At 35.5% G+C, this 18,974-nt stretch overlaps 2 protein-coding genes across 5 annotated transcripts; one reads left to right on the top strand and one right to left on the bottom strand.

The window, feature by feature from the left end:
* Positions 1 to 353: 353 nt before the first annotated feature.
* LOC105040835 (uncharacterized) lies at positions 354 to 5,124 on the bottom strand. The gene is made up of 3 exons (XM_010917544.4): positions 4,802 to 5,124; positions 4,588 to 4,706; positions 354 to 573 (listed from the first exon to the last, which is right to left on the bottom strand). Exons 1-3 carry the CDS (start codon positions 4,963 to 4,965, stop codon positions 554 to 556), a joined length of 303 nt encoding a protein of 100 aa, XP_010915846.3. The 5' UTR covers positions 4,966 to 5,124; the 3' UTR covers positions 354 to 553.
* Positions 5,125 to 9,093: 3,969 nt separating this feature from the next.
* On the top strand, positions 9,094 to 16,990 carry LOC105040836 (protein PEROXIN-4). Of its 4 annotated transcripts, none has more exons than XM_010917547.4 (6): positions 9,094 to 9,237; positions 10,665 to 10,729; positions 12,346 to 12,465; positions 12,542 to 12,670; positions 14,624 to 14,753; positions 16,719 to 16,990. In XM_010917547.4, exons 2-6 carry the CDS (start codon positions 10,724 to 10,726, stop codon positions 16,805 to 16,807), a joined length of 474 nt encoding a protein of 157 aa, XP_010915849.1. In that variant the 5' UTR covers positions 9,094 to 9,237; positions 10,665 to 10,723; the 3' UTR covers positions 16,808 to 16,990. The 4 variants fall into 4 exon arrangements, with proteins under 4 accessions (XP_010915849.1, XP_010915850.1, XP_010915847.1 ...); XM_010917548.4 differs by having other exon boundaries at positions 9,109 to 9,237; positions 10,653 to 10,729; XM_010917545.4 differs by lacking the exon at positions 9,094 to 9,237 and adding an exon at positions 9,570 to 9,823.
* Positions 16,991 to 18,974: the final 1,984 nt, after the last annotated feature.

Raw genomic sequence — 18,974 nt, 5'->3', positions numbered from 1 at the left:
CCTCCTACTTGTTCTCCTGAAAACCTCGTATGATAGACGTACCAGTTTCCTAATATCAAAACATTTTTATAGCCCAAGAAAATGTAAATCATGACAGAAAGCTGCAGCCTTCTGAACTATTATTACCTTCATATGGCTGCAACTTCATTAGCTTATGGAGGATTTCGAATAAAACTATACATGCACTTTGATTTCTCCACAATATTTATTCACTCAAGATACGCCTTATACTGCAAACCAACGTCTGAAAGACATCATATTGCTTGTTTGAACCAATTCTTTCAGCTATCTTTCATAAAATCCTATGATGTATTTGGTTATTCAAAATGCCAATGACTGCTTTCCAAGCCAAGTTAGTATAAGAGCAGAGAAACAGATAATAATGAAATATGAGAATCCAAAATAAAATGTCTTCATACAATACCAACAAAGCCTTCATGAATTTGAATAATAGTTTCCGAAGTATAACAAGTGAACAAATATAACATGCAGTTCTTTGTCCCCTGCCCAACAGAGGTGTCTAGGTGCCAGGCAAGATGATCACCATGTGCTGTCATAAAGGCATGGAGATGCCTACAAGATGTACAACAGTAAGCAAAATATTTGACCAACAAAGAAATATTTCAGAAGTAAATGCACTTGTGAGAATGTCTGGTGATAATTTAACCCTCGCCAAACAGCATTCTTAAATAGAAAATGGCAAGAAAATTTGAGTCATTTTGCATTTGCTTGGTGGTTGTCAAACTGCCAGATGACTGCCCAGGCAGGAAAGGTCCACATGCCATCAGCCACGCAACTTCGTATAGAAGTTTCCAACCTTCAACTCATCTACTTCATTTATATTATCAAAGTCCGCACTATATTTCATGACTAAAACTTTAACATGCCTCAAGAGATGTGCAGTGAACACTGTAAACTAATCATTGAAAGTAAAGAGCACTTTTCAAGATATACAATAATTTAAGAAAACTATATTAAGATCATATATGAAGTATAACAGAAACATTAATGTGCAAGGTCATTTTATATAAATGGTAATGTGCATTGTTATTTCTGCTCAGATGGCAGAAAGTGCTTAGTTTCTTTCTCATAAAACTTGACAGGAGTTCAGAACTATGGTCCATGAGCGCAAAAGAAAAACTATGATGTGTTATAAACACATAACTAGACAAGCAAAAACATAAGAACATATGCACATATATAGGCAAACATTTAAAATATGTATATACATATATACAATAATAGGCACACAGAAACACATAGGTACATAATAGTAAGTGGATGACACTCCTGGAAGTCTATGCAAAGTTTACCTAGGACTCTATGACCAGTCTATCACCTAGGTGGTCGCCCAGGTGCCCAATCCACCACTCATAACAGTTTGTTGTTCCCCTTAGCAATCCACAAAATCACACTCCAAAGTTTGCAAACTTCTCATGCATATGATGAAATGAATGAAGCGGCATCTCTTACAAATTCCCCAAAGGAGAGCATGTCTTTATGTAAGCAAAGCAAACACTAGGTTCATAATCCATTAGACCTATTGCAAATGGGCAACGAACCCTATACCCTCTAGAAAACCAGGTGAAAGGTCCTTCAATATTTAATCCAAAAAAAAAAAAAATCAAGAACTAATTGCACCCAAATCATATGCATACATATAGGTGGAACGTCATTGTCACTTCTTTCAGTCAAGTTGCTTCTTCAAACTTTGGAAACCCCATTTAACAAGAACTACAGAGATTCCAAGAGAGATTAGATGCCTTACACAAACTACTTAATAAGAATATTACACTGTCTTCACAAAAAATTATATTTAGCCAGCTCAATTCTAGTGCTTCAAAAACTAGTCAGCCCAGCTTGTTGACATTTCATGTTAGTGTAGGGTTTCCATACTACACCAGAGAACTCCTTGCAGCCTAACATTGTTCATGGAATCTTCAACAACTTCATAGGTCTAGGTAATAGCAAAGACTAAGCAAATACATATAATCCATCATTTGTTGGCATGTTTAGAATTTGGATGCCTAAACACCTATTCATGCAAGGTCACTACATGAGGCAAGGAAAAAGATGAGAGGATGGTTGGCTGATATATGAGGTGCTCATGATGCTATAGATCTGACTACTCCAACGAATTGGAAATCACTCATTCAAAGGTTTCATCCCTATCCAAAAGAATAGAAGGATATGGATTGATGATCCCCTTCGCTCCCCATCTCCCTTCTTTCTTGACCTTTTCTATTTGGCATTCCCCAACTGGGGAATCAGTCATCCAGATGCGGCTAGGAAAAGTAAAAACTAAACTACTTGATGATGAACATGGTAGCTTTTTATGGCATGTTATAATATTAACAGCCTGCTCAACAAGAGTCTCTTGGAATTGGCACAACCTGTCTCTGATTTTTTTTTTTTCACAGTATGAATATCTAATTTTGTAAGGTTTATCTTCGACCATGAACATACAAGCAAAACATTCACAGCCGCTGAAGCCAAAAGCTCTCCGTTATATTCTTGCAAACCAAAAGAAACCTTGTTATTACACGTTATGTCCAGTACAGCCAAAGATAAAGGATATTAGCCATGGCTTTGTGATGGCAGATAATCCATATAATTATTTTGATCTCACACTAAATATTTTTCACCAAAACAATTGAAAGAATATTTAAAATTTATTGTGAAAATTGACCAAGATGCCTATCATCTTGGGAAGCTGACCCTGTCGTAGGTGTGATTGGAGTCTTATATGTCCAAAAGATCATAGTTTGATTCCACAATGTAATGACATGATAACATATATGGCTAAATCTTGTTCAGCCTTATTATAATAGGTGCTCACTGCTTTGACATAAAGTCATTATGGTTACCTATTGTCATCTCATCCTGCCTAAAAGGATGGATACTGGCGCAGATGGTGTGGTCTGCATCCACCAAAATGATGAAGAAGTATGTGAGATATGAGACAGTACCATCACTTAAATTGTCTACAAGCTTCCAATGGTGTGAGTCGGCAACAAGTAATGTCAATTGGGTGTAATATGAATGCATCTAAAAGCCTCTTCAAAATTTACAGTGGAGATGAGTAGTGGGATCTTCATGTATGTTCAATTCAATGTCACTGACATTTGTGTCTCAACTACTTTAAGAGGATCAGCAAAACTCACTAGTTGGTCAGTCATCCCAGAGGAGAATTGTGCATTAGAACTCCCTTTAGCCCTAAAACAAATTTTATTTCTGGAATAGAATGATTGAAAGCCATGCCTATGAATTTTTTAAAGGTTTGAAAAAAGCAATCAAACATAAACACAGGAATAGCTGGTGACTAGAACTGACAAACAATGAGTCCTTAGAACTCAACAGCTAGATGCTTAGGATTGTTCAAGAGGTTGATAATTAAAACATCTATAACCATCACAATTTTCTAATAGGATGATGAAAAGATATTGACATTGACACGGATAGGATACCTACAATCCTAGACATTTCTAAGTAAATGAGAATGTTTCGCATATCTTCATTTGTCTTTGATTCCCTTTGGTGAAAACAGATGATATTATCCTTACAGATTAAGACAACATCACATTAACCCTCCATCGATACAAAAAATCCTTACAGATTACGACAACATAAAATTAACCCTCCTTACAGATTACGACAACATAAAATTAACCCTCCATCAATACAAAAGAATGTTTCCATTGGAGTACTTGTAACTGTATAGGATGTCATATATTTTGGACCTTAACCAAGAGGCCTTTCAAAAACCATATTCTTGCTTCCATACTATTTGAAACTAGACCACAGTGGCCTAGAGAATGGATATGCGAAAGTAACACTCACAAGAAACTCATTTGATTTCATTATCTTGATTTTATGAAACCTGAGACAACTGGGATATAACAATTTTATGGTACAAGCAATACAAAAACTGATTGCAAGCAACAAATGACTACAACGATCATCCAAGCCATCAGGAAGCGAGTGCATGAGTTGAGACCACATTCTAATGTGTGTGCAATACCCTGGGCAAGAGATTCTGGCTGCTAGGTATCAAAATCAAGAAATACAATGAAATAAACTCGTGTTGATGGACCTAACTATGCTGCATACTATTGGTGGTGGTGATGGTGGTGGTGGAGTGGGGGTGTTGATGGGCAGCACTAGTCACCTGTCAATACTACATAACTATAGGTTCATAGACTAAGCACGTATATCCCCAAGTATGCAATCATTAAATAACAAACAATTTCTAAAATAAATTCGATGGAATGTGCAGAGACTCAATTTTTTCTTCCTCGAGAATATATATATATATAATTCCAGCTTTCGATAGAAAAAAATAAAATAAAAGGCAAAAAGTGGTCTGATATCAAGGAAGAACAGATGAACACCATTGTCACAAAACTAACAGATATTTTCAAAAGAACGTATCATGTAAATTTTTCTTGTATCATGAACATTTTCACTCTTTTTTTTTTATGTTTCATGTAAGAATTTTAAAAAGGTTTCAAGAATTCAAGAAAAAGCAGAAATTGACAATAAATATATACGAAATAACATGAATGTGAAAAGGAAATAAAGGACCACCTTGTGGAATCATTCCCCAACTTTGCGACTCTGCCGAGAGGACCGATCGCAGACGAGCAGAAGCAATCGCGCTGTGGAGAGGCAGCATCGACACCAAACAGCTCGAACATGTCGATAACCTAATCAATAACGGTTATAACACGTATCCAAATCAATACTTTGCAAAATATTTGAAGTAAAACTAAAAATAATCAAAGGAGCCGAAAGCTCCAACCTTGGAATGCAGGAAATGCGCCTCCTGGGAGACGAGATCTGCGAGCATGAGTTCGACGTCGATGGAGATATTTCGGATCGGATCGCTTTCTTGGAGGGTCTCAGAACCATCGAAATGGTCCGAGCTGAAACCCTAGATCGGAACAGGAGGGGAGAAGTGGACATTTTTCTCTCCTTTTCTTTTCTTCGGAGCTGCGCGCCTAGGAGGAAGACGAGGGTTTTGTGTGGGGTTTAACCTGGGCGTTACCTCCCGGTGAACCTAGAGCTGTCGAGACGGGCCGGCCCGTCCCGATCCGTCTGCTGGCTCATCTAACCGATGAGTTGAAAAAATTTCAATCCGATCTCATCTGTCGGGAGCCACGGATCGAAAGAACCACCCATTAAAATTAAAATTAAAATATATATATAAATAATAATATAAATTAAATTTTATATCTAATTTAAATTTAAATTAATCTATCAAAATCTTACATCCCAATTATTAGAGTCATAAAATAAAATTATCAAACTTAAAATAAATACTTAATACAATATAAATTTAAAAAATTTTGAATTTTAATTTTCAAACTAATTTAAAGACAAATCAAAATTTCAAAAAATTATCCTCCATGTCATTATTATGGTCCTCATCATTCAATTTTTAATCTTATTCTTCTTTTTCATCAATTATCTCTTCAATAACATTAGAATCTTCTTTTGAAATATATATATATATATATATATATATATATATATATATATATATATATATATATATATATATATATATATATGTGTGTGTGTGTGTACGTATGTATAAATAAAAAGAGATGGATCAACCCATCTTGACCCTCCGACCCAAACGGGACGGATCATTTGACCCGCTTTTGAATGGATTGCTAAAATATAAATCTAATCCATCCTATTTATATGGTGGGGTGGGCCAACCCGACAGATCCAACCCAAATTGACAGCTCTAGGTGAACCCCCCAAGTTCTTGATGTATCTTGGCCCACTTGGTGCATGTCAATTTTTTTTTACGATTAGGATGATACGATCTCAATGACAGCACTCAGACCAGTGGACTCACATATAAAAACAACATTGGCAACCGGTTTGCTGACATTGGTTGTAATCTAGGATAAAAATTTTGGAATAAAATCCTTCTCGAACCTAAATATCCTGTAACTTCACCCAAATCAGAATTAGCTCATGTGAGCTCCTAACCTACTAGAAATGATATCTGTTGTGGTATAGAGAGGATCTCTTTAGTCCCATATCGATTATGAGTCAAGAGAAAGTATGGCTTTTATGGATTGAAACTTTCTCTCCTTTGTGAAGCACTTTTTAAAAGATAAAATTATGAGACTTAATGCGATAGCACCAGAGACCAAAGCAGACAATACTCATGCACGCAGATGTGGAGGCATAAGCCAACCATCCATTACCAATTTGATTTGATACTTTTGATTCACACTTCTCATTTCTCGTTGGATCCTCTCTACCTGCACAAAAGTAAAAATCTTAAATTTTTTTTTATTTTTGACAAAAGAAACCTCGACTATTGATTATAGCATAATATATACATATGGTTGATCATTATCATCAAAGAAATGAGATCATTTGATAATTTTTTGTTAACTTAGATAAACCACATCATTTATATGGCCCATAAATTGAAATTTGCAAAAATCTATTCTATCTTAGTCTATGTAGGTACCTACTTTTCATAAAACCCAGCTCTTTCAACTTGTTATTTATAAAAATAAAAATAACAGAAATGTCGGAACTAAAAACAAGAATATATACACAAATTACATGAACAATCCTTACAAAAATTTTTACATGAACAATAAAAATAACTAAAAAAATAGTTAGATGTGGATCATGATAATTTTTATTTTGTCACTAACGGCATATGGGGATATACTTTGTCATTGTTCCATAACCATGGAGTGTATTATTTGAGTTATAAGATAATTATATGTATAAAAAAAATGTAAGTAGATGTTGTATTAGTATGAATAATTTTTGAAAAATATGGTTGGGACACTATCTCTAAAATTCAAACAAGACCTCTTGCATGTAGAAATGGATGCCAACCAACTTTATGTAAGTTAGCTAACACCGGATGACGCTCATAGATGTCCCTGGTATTTCAAACATACATTATACATGCTAAGTACTAGTAAATCTGATAAACAATGAGCATGGCATAAAATTAAAGAACATGATAAATGGATTGCGATTAATTTTTGACTTCAAGTAAATTATTTCATTATAGAAGATCGAGTAAATTATGATGTTATCTCAATAATTGTCAGTAAATATCGGGGTAGATCATTAAATATATTTCAATTGCCATAAAGAGCTCATGGATGCTTGCTATTCCATTTTTAGCCGCCGAATTTAACTTAGCTCTCTTTGTCAAGCAAGAAACAAAAATTGGAACATAAGTTAAATCCATGCTAAAAATGGAAAAAAAGAGAAAAAGGCATATAAAGGTATGTCCAAGGTGCCTTACAAATTGATAAGCGACGGCGTTTAAAGGTGACTTACAACCACAAATGAAGATAAAAGTTGTTTGCACACTAACATATGGATAAAAGAACGATCTCCATTTTATTTACGTTGGATACTTATTATAGATGACTTCGAGTTAATAAGTTGATTATAATCCAGTTCCCCAGCAAAGGTGTTGGCACTAATTGTATTTTAGCTGAAGTACCCTACGCGGCATACATACAAAGTTTAAAGTAGTTTGCAATGCTAGAATGACCTCAAGTTTGGTCTAAAGAATTGCATTTAAATCTCTATAAACATTATCTAAAAAACAATTTCAAATTTATTGTTCATCCTCTACATGGACCATATGCAAACACTACCATGCATAATATAAGTGTAAATGATACGTGAAAACATGATAACTCAACCTTTATAAGAACCAACTACAGATTCAAATTAAGTTCTTGATAATCTTATCATATCGAAATTGAACTCTCTCTCTCTCTCTCTCTCTACATATAATCCAAAGTCTCATGGAATCAAATTTGGATTTAGTCATGTTCAAATCCAAAAACTCAACAAGCCTAATAATGAAAAACAAACTATATAAGTATTATCCGTAAGTATTAGGGCATGAAAGAAGCCGGCTACATTCTTATAAAAAAAAAAAAAAAAAAAAAAGAAGAAGAAGAAAGAAGCCGGCTACATGATTGATATTAATTTTTATTTTATATTTGTATTTATTTTTTTCTCTAATTAATGCTCTCCTTAATCCATTGATATCATAGTTCTAAAATTTCAATTGACATTTGGATTCTAGTTATATTTTGATCAAACCAAATATAAGTAAAAATTTGAATATGTTTTAAAAGTGATTGGATTTTTTAATATAAAGTATTCACTTTTTATTTATGCTTTTTCATTTTATAATTTACCACCAACTGTTGTGAAAAGAGATTTTTTAGTTTTCAAAATTATTAACCCCTGGCCAATTGGTCTATGAAAATCATATACCAAATTGAATCTAAAAAAATAAATCTAAATTTAAATATAATTATTAATCAAATTTGGATGCAAATTTGGAGCTTACTCATTTCGATGAATCTCACCCTCAAATTAAACTTAAACGATATGATGTCAATCACCCAATTTAAAGTGTTTATATATAACCTATATAAAGCCTTAGGATTTGTTCTGAATATTTAAGATTTATAATCCTAGAATGAAATTCACGATAGGATGTAAAATCTTATTGAAAAAAAAATTCTATGTAACTAATCATATTCTGGATAATAAATCAGAATTTCTTTCTTTCATCTATCTTATCTTCTCTTCTCTCTACCCATTCTTTATCAAAATTATAAATTTAACATTATCAAAATATTATATTAATCAATATAATTACAAAATAATTTATATCAAGAAAAAATTATGATTATATATTTTATAAATTTTTTATTAGGATAAAATTCATGATGGATCGTAAAAAAATTTTATGTATCTAATCTTATTTTGGATGATAAATTAGGTTTTTCTTTTTCTTTCTTCTTTCTTTTCTCCTATTTTTTTAATCTTTTTTTTATCAAAATTATAAATTTATTGTTATAAAATATCATATTAATTATTATAATTATAAAATAATTTATATTAAAAAAAATTATGATTATATATATTTTATAAAATTTTATAAATAATAAGAGGAAACGAGGATCTGGAGCTCCAAGTCCCATGATAGGTTAACCACCACCTTAATCAAGAAGCCACACGTCACATCCATTCCGCAAAAATTTATTGATAATTATTACCATTCAAACTATTATCAGCACAAAACTCTAACCGTCCAGGCTTCCGCCCGCCGAGTGGGACTCGTGAGGAGTTAAAAACAGAGGAAAAACCGGGGAAAATATAGGAAAAATCAACGAAAAAAAGGAAAGACGGGAAAAAAATTAAAAGGTAAGGCCTTTTCGATCATTTTTTTTTTTTCTTTCCACTTCTTTTTCTTTTCATTTCATTATCTTTTTCGGAGATCTATGGTGAAGGAGAGAACCTGAGGGAGATCGGAGGGGTTTCTTAGGTTCGGATTGGGGTTTTTCCTCAGGCATATGGGATTTTGTGCGAGCCGTGGCGGTGTGAGTGGCAGAGGGCAGCGACGAGGTGGTTGAGGGCAGGGGCGCCAAGGGGAGCCTCGCGGCGGCTGGCGAAGGCGCGGACGAGGCGGAGGGCGGGAGGGAGGCCGTCGGTGGGGGGAGGGAGAGGAGGAGGCGGATGAGGGCGAAGAAGGGCACGGGCTAGGAGGGGCAGTTGGAGTGGGGGAGGAGGCGGAAGAGGGAATTAGTCTCGGCTATTGGGGCGCCGGGACTAGTTCAACGTGAGTTTAAATATTTTTCATAAAACACCTCGTTAACCTCTAATATTACTAAATAAAATTAGAGAGGAAATTTCGCGATACACGAAACTGTCTCTTTACACGACTGACCTTCTCGAAACTGGTCCGTCCCGGGATCAACAGCTTCTCCATTGTTCTTCCTCGAGCCCCAAGGTCCAATCCCGTTTCCCTCTCTCTTTCCGTTTTCCTCTCCACCCCTGATTTCTCTTTTAAAAATCTTTTAAACCCTAACCCTAATTTATTTGATCTCTTTCTTTTCGAGCTGCTTTTGTTTCTCCTTTTCATCGATATGCATTTTATTTTTCAATTAGTTCACTAAGTTTTGGATTTGTGTGTTATAGATTCTCTGCAACAGCCTACGTTTTATTTAATGTTGTTATGTGCTCCATGGATCTTAGAGTATATTAATTTGAGACTAGATTAGATATTAGGGCGATCTGATGCCTCTGTGTCTGTCTTTCTGATTGAAACGGTGAATTGGATCTCTACTGATCTGGTTCATGTTGCGTGGGAGGGATATAATAGTACGTTTCTGACTCCAATCGAGGTTTTGTTAAAATTATCTGGGCGTTTTTTATTGGGTTTATGGGTTTTTGATCATTATGTGATGCACACATTATGTGGCGCTTCTTAGCTCTATTATGTGAAAAGAAAAACTCGCAATTTTTCTGTTATCTTGGTTCTGGGATCCGATGAATGCTGCAAAGAAAACATTGCTTTTATGCTTTTAACCAACATAATGTTGTGTGAATGGTCGATCAGTGAGAGACATCAGATCTTTCACAGGGTGAGCTTATCCTATATAGTGCCAAATGTATTGTTTGGAACTTGGATAGGAAGGCGTTTTCAAAAATTCTTGGTATTAGCAGTCGTGAATCCATCTGTTGTTTCTTAGTGTGTTTCAGATAAATTTTTGGTTATATCACTGTGTGATGGATCTACCAATTTGCATATATTTAACGGTTTTAATACTCCTAACTAGATTTGGTTTCAGTTTGAGGCCATTTGCACTTCAGTGCTTCTGAGTTCGAAGTACATTATTCAGCAGAGGTCATGCAGGTCAGTAATTCAGTGCTTTGTGCAACTTCCTTTTCTTTTCGAATCTCATGTGTGAATATGTGCTTGTAATATTCTTTGCTAAAAAATTAATTGTAAAATCATCCACAATGTTAGACAAATCTTATGCTCAATATGTTCTTGAATATGCATGTATAATCTGCTTGTCGTGTTTTTCTGTTTATGTGTTTTTTGACTATTTTTAATTTCACATAGACATCACAGCATGGATATGAAACTGGAGGTTTTCGGCTGATTAGAATATTTAACAATCTTGCATTACAAATTAGAGGCACTGATAGAAATTCTGCTGATTAGAATATGTAACAATCCAGCATTACAAATTAGAGGCACAAATAGATGAACGTGTATATTCATGTGCTGATATCAATTTCAGTACTTATCCGTTAGATTTTTATATTGAGATTTTTGTGGATTCTATTGGCATCGATGTGACTGTTACCATCATTGATTGTTTTTATCTTTTGGTTCCATCCCATTGAGATGGAATATCAGTGATGTTGTTGGCAGGCATCTATAAATCAAATTTATTTTTGAGTTAGTAAATATGTCATGCCATGAATGCTCATTCTACATTTTGGATGTACTTTATGGAACCATTTCTAATAATCATAAGGCTTTTAGAACAGATGCATAAATATATGATTAATCAACACTTGAATTATTTGATAACCAACGTACATATAATATGTTTTCTTGTAAAAAAAGATCACTAATGTCTGCAAAATTCAGATATAAAGGTTGATGGATTGTATAAATATATGGAAAGATTTGCTCATCACTTAATGGCTTTATGAGATGTGAATGAGATCGAGGGTGAAATTTAAGAACAAGAAAAATGAAAATAAGCATGAGGCCTAAGGGTTTCACCATTTCAATAAAAAAAGAGATTATGTTCAAGCTTGTGCAAATTTGTAGCCTAACAGAGACCGAAGTAGGCTCTTTCGCCTATGACTGTCATGAGTAATTTTTTTCAGGCATAAATTATGACCCATGGATGAGCAAGTGGCAGACCATAAACCATTGTCCGGGACATGAAGCTAAACTTTCAGTCTAAACATAGGCGTAAGCAAGGTTTAACAATTGCACTATAGAGGTACAACCCCCCATACTGACCCATGGTGCTGGACCAACATAGAATTACCAACACGTGATACGCCATCTGCCTGTAAAGGTTATGGATGCCGATACCAATGCATGGATGTAAGGTTCATGAAGGGTAATTATATTATTAACTTGGACAAGTAGCAAAACATTGCAAATTTACAATCATATAAGTGGACGTAACATTATTTATGAGTCATAAAGTAGACCGGCATAGATAGATTAACATTTACTGGTGATGATATTTTTATTTAATCTTTTTTGAGATTGGCATTTCATTCTTACATGAACTTGTGACTACATGGCTGGATTAAGGCATCATTGGCTTTAATGTGCTAAATTTGAATTTAATTTATTTCCTCCTTGGATATATCAGCCCTGGTTTTCTTTATTATCATCCAGACCTTGAAATGCTTTTCAAGTAGCATAGCGAGAATTGCTCTTTGTCTAATTGCATAATTCTTATTTAAAGCACTAAGTATTGCTACCTACAGGCTTCAAGAGCAAGGCTTTTCAAGGAATACAAAGAGGTGCAACGAGAGAAAGCAGCAGACCCGGATATCCAGTTAGTATGTGATGATTCTAACATTTTCAAATGGACTGCTCTTATCAAGGTAAGCATGTAACGGCAAGGTATTTTTAGTGGCAGCATCATGATAAAACTAAAGGATCTTCTTTTTGTGTGTATAGGGACCTTCAGAAACCCCTTATGAAGGTGGTGTGTTTCAGCTTGCATTTGCTATTCCAGAGCAGTACCCTTTACTACCTCCACAAGTGCGTTTCCTGACTAAAATTTTCCATCCAAATGTGCATTTCAAGGTAAGGTGATAATTTAGTCGTTAGAAGATAAAGCATCATTGCAGATGTGGAGATGTTTAGCTATTACTTTAATCCTAATCTGTGAACCTTTAAGTTAGTTAAACGATCCATATGCATGTGTCTCATTCATCATGTTGTGTCAAAATCAATAAATTAAACTGATGTGCAAACTCTTTTGGCTTATATGGATTTGTGTTCTCTCTCATGTGAAAGAAGAGCTCATTATAAGTACTAAAGCTCCTAGAATTCTAGCTATGAATGCATATCTAACATTTTGCTATATGAGACAATATAATGAAAATGTCAGCCTAAAGTAGCAACATTTTTTGTCTTCATTTGCAAGTGTTGCTAACCAAAGCTTAGCCTAACTCAAGCTCAGTTTAACAATCTTACCTATGTGTTATGGTCACTGACATTTAGGGGTGTAAACAAGCTGAACATGAACAAGCTTACCATAATTTGAGCTTCATTTTACAATTTAAATGATCAGCTCAAGGTTGGGTCAATTGGGCTTGCTAGAGAAGGATGGTGGAAGAAATCTAGAGAAATCCTGGGACAGGGAGGGCCTGGTCATGTAGGTGGAGAAGGGGGTGATGACTGAGATAGAGGATCATCATAGGATTGGGTCATCCAGGCAGTGAAGAGGAGAATGATAACTGACGAGATAGAGGATCACCACTTCACCACTGTCATACTCCCTGGACGACCATAGATCTGCAACCATGGGCCACAGATCAATGGATTGGCATCCTGATGTTGGAACTGGGAGAATAATATGGTAATGATACCTTAAGGACGAATTAACTCAAAGAGTTTGTGTGTGTGTGTGTGTGTATGTGCGCGCGCACGCGCGCATCCTGAATTTAAGGAATTTGTGCATTGTATCCTGGAGAACATGAATAGTAGAAATTGTTAACTGAAGGCTAGCATAGACCAAACTTGATTTCTGTGAGTCTGTCACATTGATTAGCATAACTACTTAAGTCGTGTATGTTATCCAGCAAAAGGCATATAAGACCACCAGGACCTGAATTTTTAATGGTCCAATGGTCATTGGGAATATCTTTTTAGATTATTATAGGCCAAGGTCAAACTTCAAGAGTTAAAAATTGATGAAAATTGGTAAACTACTCCGGAATTCAGGTTTTTCTCTGCTTTAGATCTTTTAATCTGTAGGGTTTTGATTATGGTGTTCTTGGGGTACATATACCGCATTTATAGAATCTTTCAGACTTTTAAGTTCTTGGAACCTATATATAATCAGCCAAAGTAGGGTTGTAAGGAGGTTGTCCAACTTATGTGGTTGTTGTGGTAATTCTCCTTAAGTTCATCATGATAACTCTATCTAAACTCATAATGGTCCCTTTATCCATTCCCCCCTCCTTTCCTTGCTGCTCAATTCCATATTCTCCTTACAATTTTTCTTTGTCTTTCATTCGTAAAATTTTTAATTACTCCTATTATGACATGTGCTCTTCATGTCATGTTGCCTCTCCACTGTCATGGACATTAGACAATCACATCTCTCCACCACTGTGATATGAGGTGGTCTTCAAATAGATACTAGCTATAACATACCTGCCATGCCAGTAGATGTACATCTCATTGTATGTAAGGCACAGGGGCAGTTCATCCCATTAGCTGAAGATAAATTAATGTTGTAGAACTTATGTTAATTTCAAAGCAGATGCATTTGAATGCTTGTCTTCTTGACAATCTACTTCATTATAAGCCCAATAATTGCATGTCATTTTATGGTCATTCAAGTTCAATCATATCTCAAATCTGTATTTGAGTAATTGTAGCTAGGAACATCTGACCATACCAGGAAGTTGGATATGTTTTAACTTCATTGCTAATGTTTGCTGTAAAAGTTTGCCTGAATAATTAGATAGCATTTTCTAGCCCTCGTGTACTTGCAGTTCTAACATTTCATTTTCTTGTATTCTCTAGACTGGGGAGATTTGCCTTGATATCTTGAAGAATGCTTGGAGTCCTGCATGGACCCTTCAGTCTGTTTGCAGAGCTATAATTGCTTTAATGGCTCATCCAGAACCTGATAGCCCTCTCAATTGTGATTCAGGTCAGTCAGATTAGCTACACATGTATTTACTAAAACACGATCTATCATTTTGTTTCAGACTTTGAATGTTCATTATGAGATGACTTTCACTGTGTCTTAATTAACTAAAATATTCAACCCATAGGGCTCAAAGTAGTTAAAGCTGCCACTTGATTTGGTATAAGCATTTGATTCATTTTTTCCTCCAAGTTTGTTCTTCTTGTTGAAAATATATTTATTAGTACTGAAGATATTAAATAATACCAAGTTACTCATAGCTTTTAAGCTTAAGCCTTATTAAGAAAATGGCAATCTGAATTCATTTAGATAGGATATACTTGGTTACAATTATCATAGTGATGAAAAGAACATGAAGTCTTTGTTAAGCAATTATGTTGGCAGTGTCACACTATTAACTCTGATGAGTTCAGGCTTGTGAACACTGAACCAGAAATTGCTGTCTTAGTGGGGATCTTTTCTCAAGTTATTAGTCAGTTCAGTTATATGTTCATTACTCCATGGTACCCATAAGTGGCATGGGTCTGTAAGACAAGGGGAAAAGAGAAAGTCAAAACAAGGTTTAGACTTTTTGAATTTCTGTGAGAAGTAAATCAAAATAGTTGGGTCCATGTTGTGCTGTTTGGACAATGGAGAGATGCCCCGGCTGAGTTTTCTTATCACCAGGGAGCAAGGGGAGAGAAAAAGGTTGTTTTTTTGTGTGTGTGTGGATTGGGGTGGGCAGGGGTCCTCTTGTTTCAACATGTCCAAATCTTCTTAGACTGGAAGATATGTTTCTGTGCAAGAGTGTATTAGTTTATGGTCTTATCAGTTGTCTCACAAGCTCATGCTATATGTCATTCCTTTTCATTGATAATGAAAACCTCTTAAACTAGTTAGTTGGATCTGCAAATGACTGAAGAGCCACATTCCAATTATATTGCTGATATGGTCCTTCCATTAATTTATTTGTTCATTCATCCATTCATTAGACTCATCTATATAAACTGAGCCATCATGATGATCGTATTCAGTCACATGTTCATTGATTCATAAGTTGTACCCACCGTTTTAAAGAAATTTGGTCTAAAGACATTCAAAGATCTATTCAAATTGCATTGAACATGAATCTTGTTATTATTATTAGGCTATATATTAATGCTATTGATGCAATGCAAAGAACTGCCTTGTATAGGCGTTCTCACGCTAATTGCTTTGCCTCATGTTTATAAAATTTCATGCCAGGAGATCACGATTTCGATCATCAAAGTAATATCTGATCTCTCTAACCAGATGGAAAAAAAAAAAAAAAAAAACTCATCTGCCTCATGTTTACGAAATTTCATGCTAGGAGATCACAATTTCGATCATCAAATTGATATCCGATCTTCCTAATCAAAGGGGAAAAAACACGATTGGGGAGTAAAACCAATTTGAGAGCAATTCTGTATTCCAAGGTTCATCGTCAAAGACCTTCAATAATTGATTCTGATTTCTTTGGAAGAAAGTTTAATCCTTTTATATCCTGAGTTGGTCAACTTAATGAAGTAGGTGAGTAAAATATTACAATTGGAGTCATGGTCTGGCTGGATTTGGTCCGGAGCAAAGTGGTAAGCAAATCGGCTCATTTTTCTACAACTTAATCAGCTTATTTCTGACTCCCCTGTTAGTTTTCCCCTTTCCCACTCCTTGCTCCTTTTCTACAAGCAGAGCTTTAGTCGCTGCAGGGTCAAAGGCTTACCAGGTATGATTTAGGAAAAACAAAGGATCTGGTCTACTAATTCTGAATGCATTGGTTTATCAAGAACTTTGGCTCTATTTATAAAATTGTGCACTTGCTGAGTTTAATGACCTGTTATTTGTTGTGTTACTGCATCGTGTTGGATAATGGATAGACCCTGTGGTACAGAAACTCCTATACATTGAATTGCTTGTAGAGACCCTCTATGCACCTGATTCTATTTGAACGAAATCTTCCTTTTGGTGCAGGCAATCTTCTCCGGTCTGGTGACATCAGGGGATACCGGTCGATGGCAAGGATGTATACAAGGCTTGCTGCCATGCCAAAAAAAGGTTAAGCTTCAAGAGAAGTGTATCACATGCGCACACTCGTATTGTGTGTACCATCGTATCCAATGTTATTGTGACGTTAATGTATGAGGATAAAATTGGTTACTATCTTATGACATCCAATTATGGATCTTGATTATGTTACTTTTATGTGCATTTGTGTGGCACCGTTTATAGACCTTTTGCCTAGAGATCATGGATGTATGGTGAGTGCAATATAATTTTGTTGTATGAAATGCAGGGCTTTTAGTTATGTTGATGGTGCCCTTGCTACCATTGCCGCTATTATCATCGTCACTGCTGTTGCCACTATCGCTATCATCTTATCATCTTGTCATCTATGCTATAGTGTCATTAGATTTGGATGTGCCATCAGCATGATCAAAGTTATACTATCACTATAACGGTTGTTATCGTCATTGTTTTAATCATATTTTTTTAAAAAAATAATTGATGATATTGAACATATTATTTTTAAAAAAAAGTTAGAAGAAAAATGATAATATAATTTATATTTTTTATTTTTGAAAATAAGAAAAATAAAAATGATGTCAAGTGGTAATTTATTTTTATTTTTTTAATTTTTAAGTATATATTGGATGCTATATCTCGTATGAATGCAAACTGCTGGGTTTAGATCATCTACAGTTGTGTAAGTGGTAAATTTTTTATTTTGCACTTCAGAGGGTCATACGATCTTGGATGGTCGTCACGTCATATGGTAATTCATCTCTAAGATGGATGACTGGCAGCTATCCAGAGCCGAGCAGCTCTTTCGGTGCAAAAAACGCAGTGTGGGGTATCTCGAGTCTCGACTCCAAACTGCTGAGTGGCTTATCGGCCAGAAGATAAATTATTAGTGACGTCTTCAGTCTAATTGGATGCTTTTCAGTAGTGTGGCAGCCCGCGGTGGTTGCACCTTAAGAGCGTGACGGGTAAAAATCACTCAAAAAAGTCACCAACTGTTTTGCACGTTCACTTTGCTTCATATCATTTCACATGCCAATTGGGATGGAGCAATGAGAACAGAACAAGCCAGCCGGGTGAGTTATATCAAGAAATGTTGACCGGGCTCGTCAAAGGTGAAAAGTACATGATAATATGGACGCAACTACTTTAAGTCCATGGGTTAGGAAAGCTGGTGGACGGCACCATGAAACTACGTTGTTAGGTTGTGTTTTGTGAAACACCAGGCAAATGCAAGCCTTTCAATGGGGACAGCGTATCTTCAAAGTAATAAAATATACTGCATGATTTCTCTTTTCTTGACTTATAATGCTCTCTCTCTCTCTCTATGTTGAGTGGAGGCATAAAATAAGGAAGGAAGAATCTTTACCAACTCGGAGCAGGTTCCCTGTCAACTTCAAAGAACAAACCACTTCTCTTAACAAAACACAAAAGGACAAACCAGTTGCTAAAACAAATCCTTCCTTGAGGTCAGCCACCAGTTTTTAGAAAAGAAAATTTAATCCATGATCTTAGAGACCAAGTCAGGGTAAAGGTCCATGGACAGAACTTCCAAGTCCTGACCATGTTTGCTCGAAATGAATCAGCAAGTTCCTAGAATATTACTTGCCAACTTTGAAGTCATAGATAGACCAGAGCACATTTGAGTTAATGAAGAATTCTCTAAAACTGGCATGGAAGGCCTAAAAGTAGGTGAAATTCCTGGCCGCGTTACGACTCCGGAGAAATTACACCTAACAAAGTGTCGGAAGCTCCCACCAGCATGGATCATGTATTAGGTTCCAACAAATGATTGAGATAAATAAATTATCAAAGCTTTGATTGAAGTCCTACAGGGACATCAAGTGGTTTGGCATTTTTCTCTCCAAAGGACACCAACCCCCAACCAGTATGATAGTAAACCATAAAATGGTGACGGCTCTCTTGAATGCACCAACCACATCACTTCTTGGAAAAGAGTGCACCACCAACCACATCTAATTTATGCCTCAGGAGATAAGTCACCAACCAAGTCCTGGGTCAAGCCCCAACAAGTCAGCTTCATTTGTTAGAAAGTCATAAAGAGATTGGTTCTCCGATTTGTTGATTGATTAATATTTTATTTGTTTCAAATAGGGCTATAAAATGAGCCGAGCTGAGCTTTTGGGTGGCTCATGGTTGGCTTGTGATATGAAATGGAATACCAAACTCAAGCCAAGTCAAAGCTGA

The sequence above is a fragment of the Elaeis guineensis genome, chromosome 3, assembly GCF_000442705.2.
Source record: "Elaeis guineensis isolate ETL-2024a chromosome 3, EG11, whole genome shotgun sequence".
In the NCBI taxonomy this organism is placed as follows: domain Eukaryota; kingdom Viridiplantae; phylum Streptophyta; class Magnoliopsida; order Arecales; family Arecaceae; genus Elaeis; species Elaeis guineensis.
This window is presented reverse-complemented; position numbering and strand designations above follow the sequence as displayed.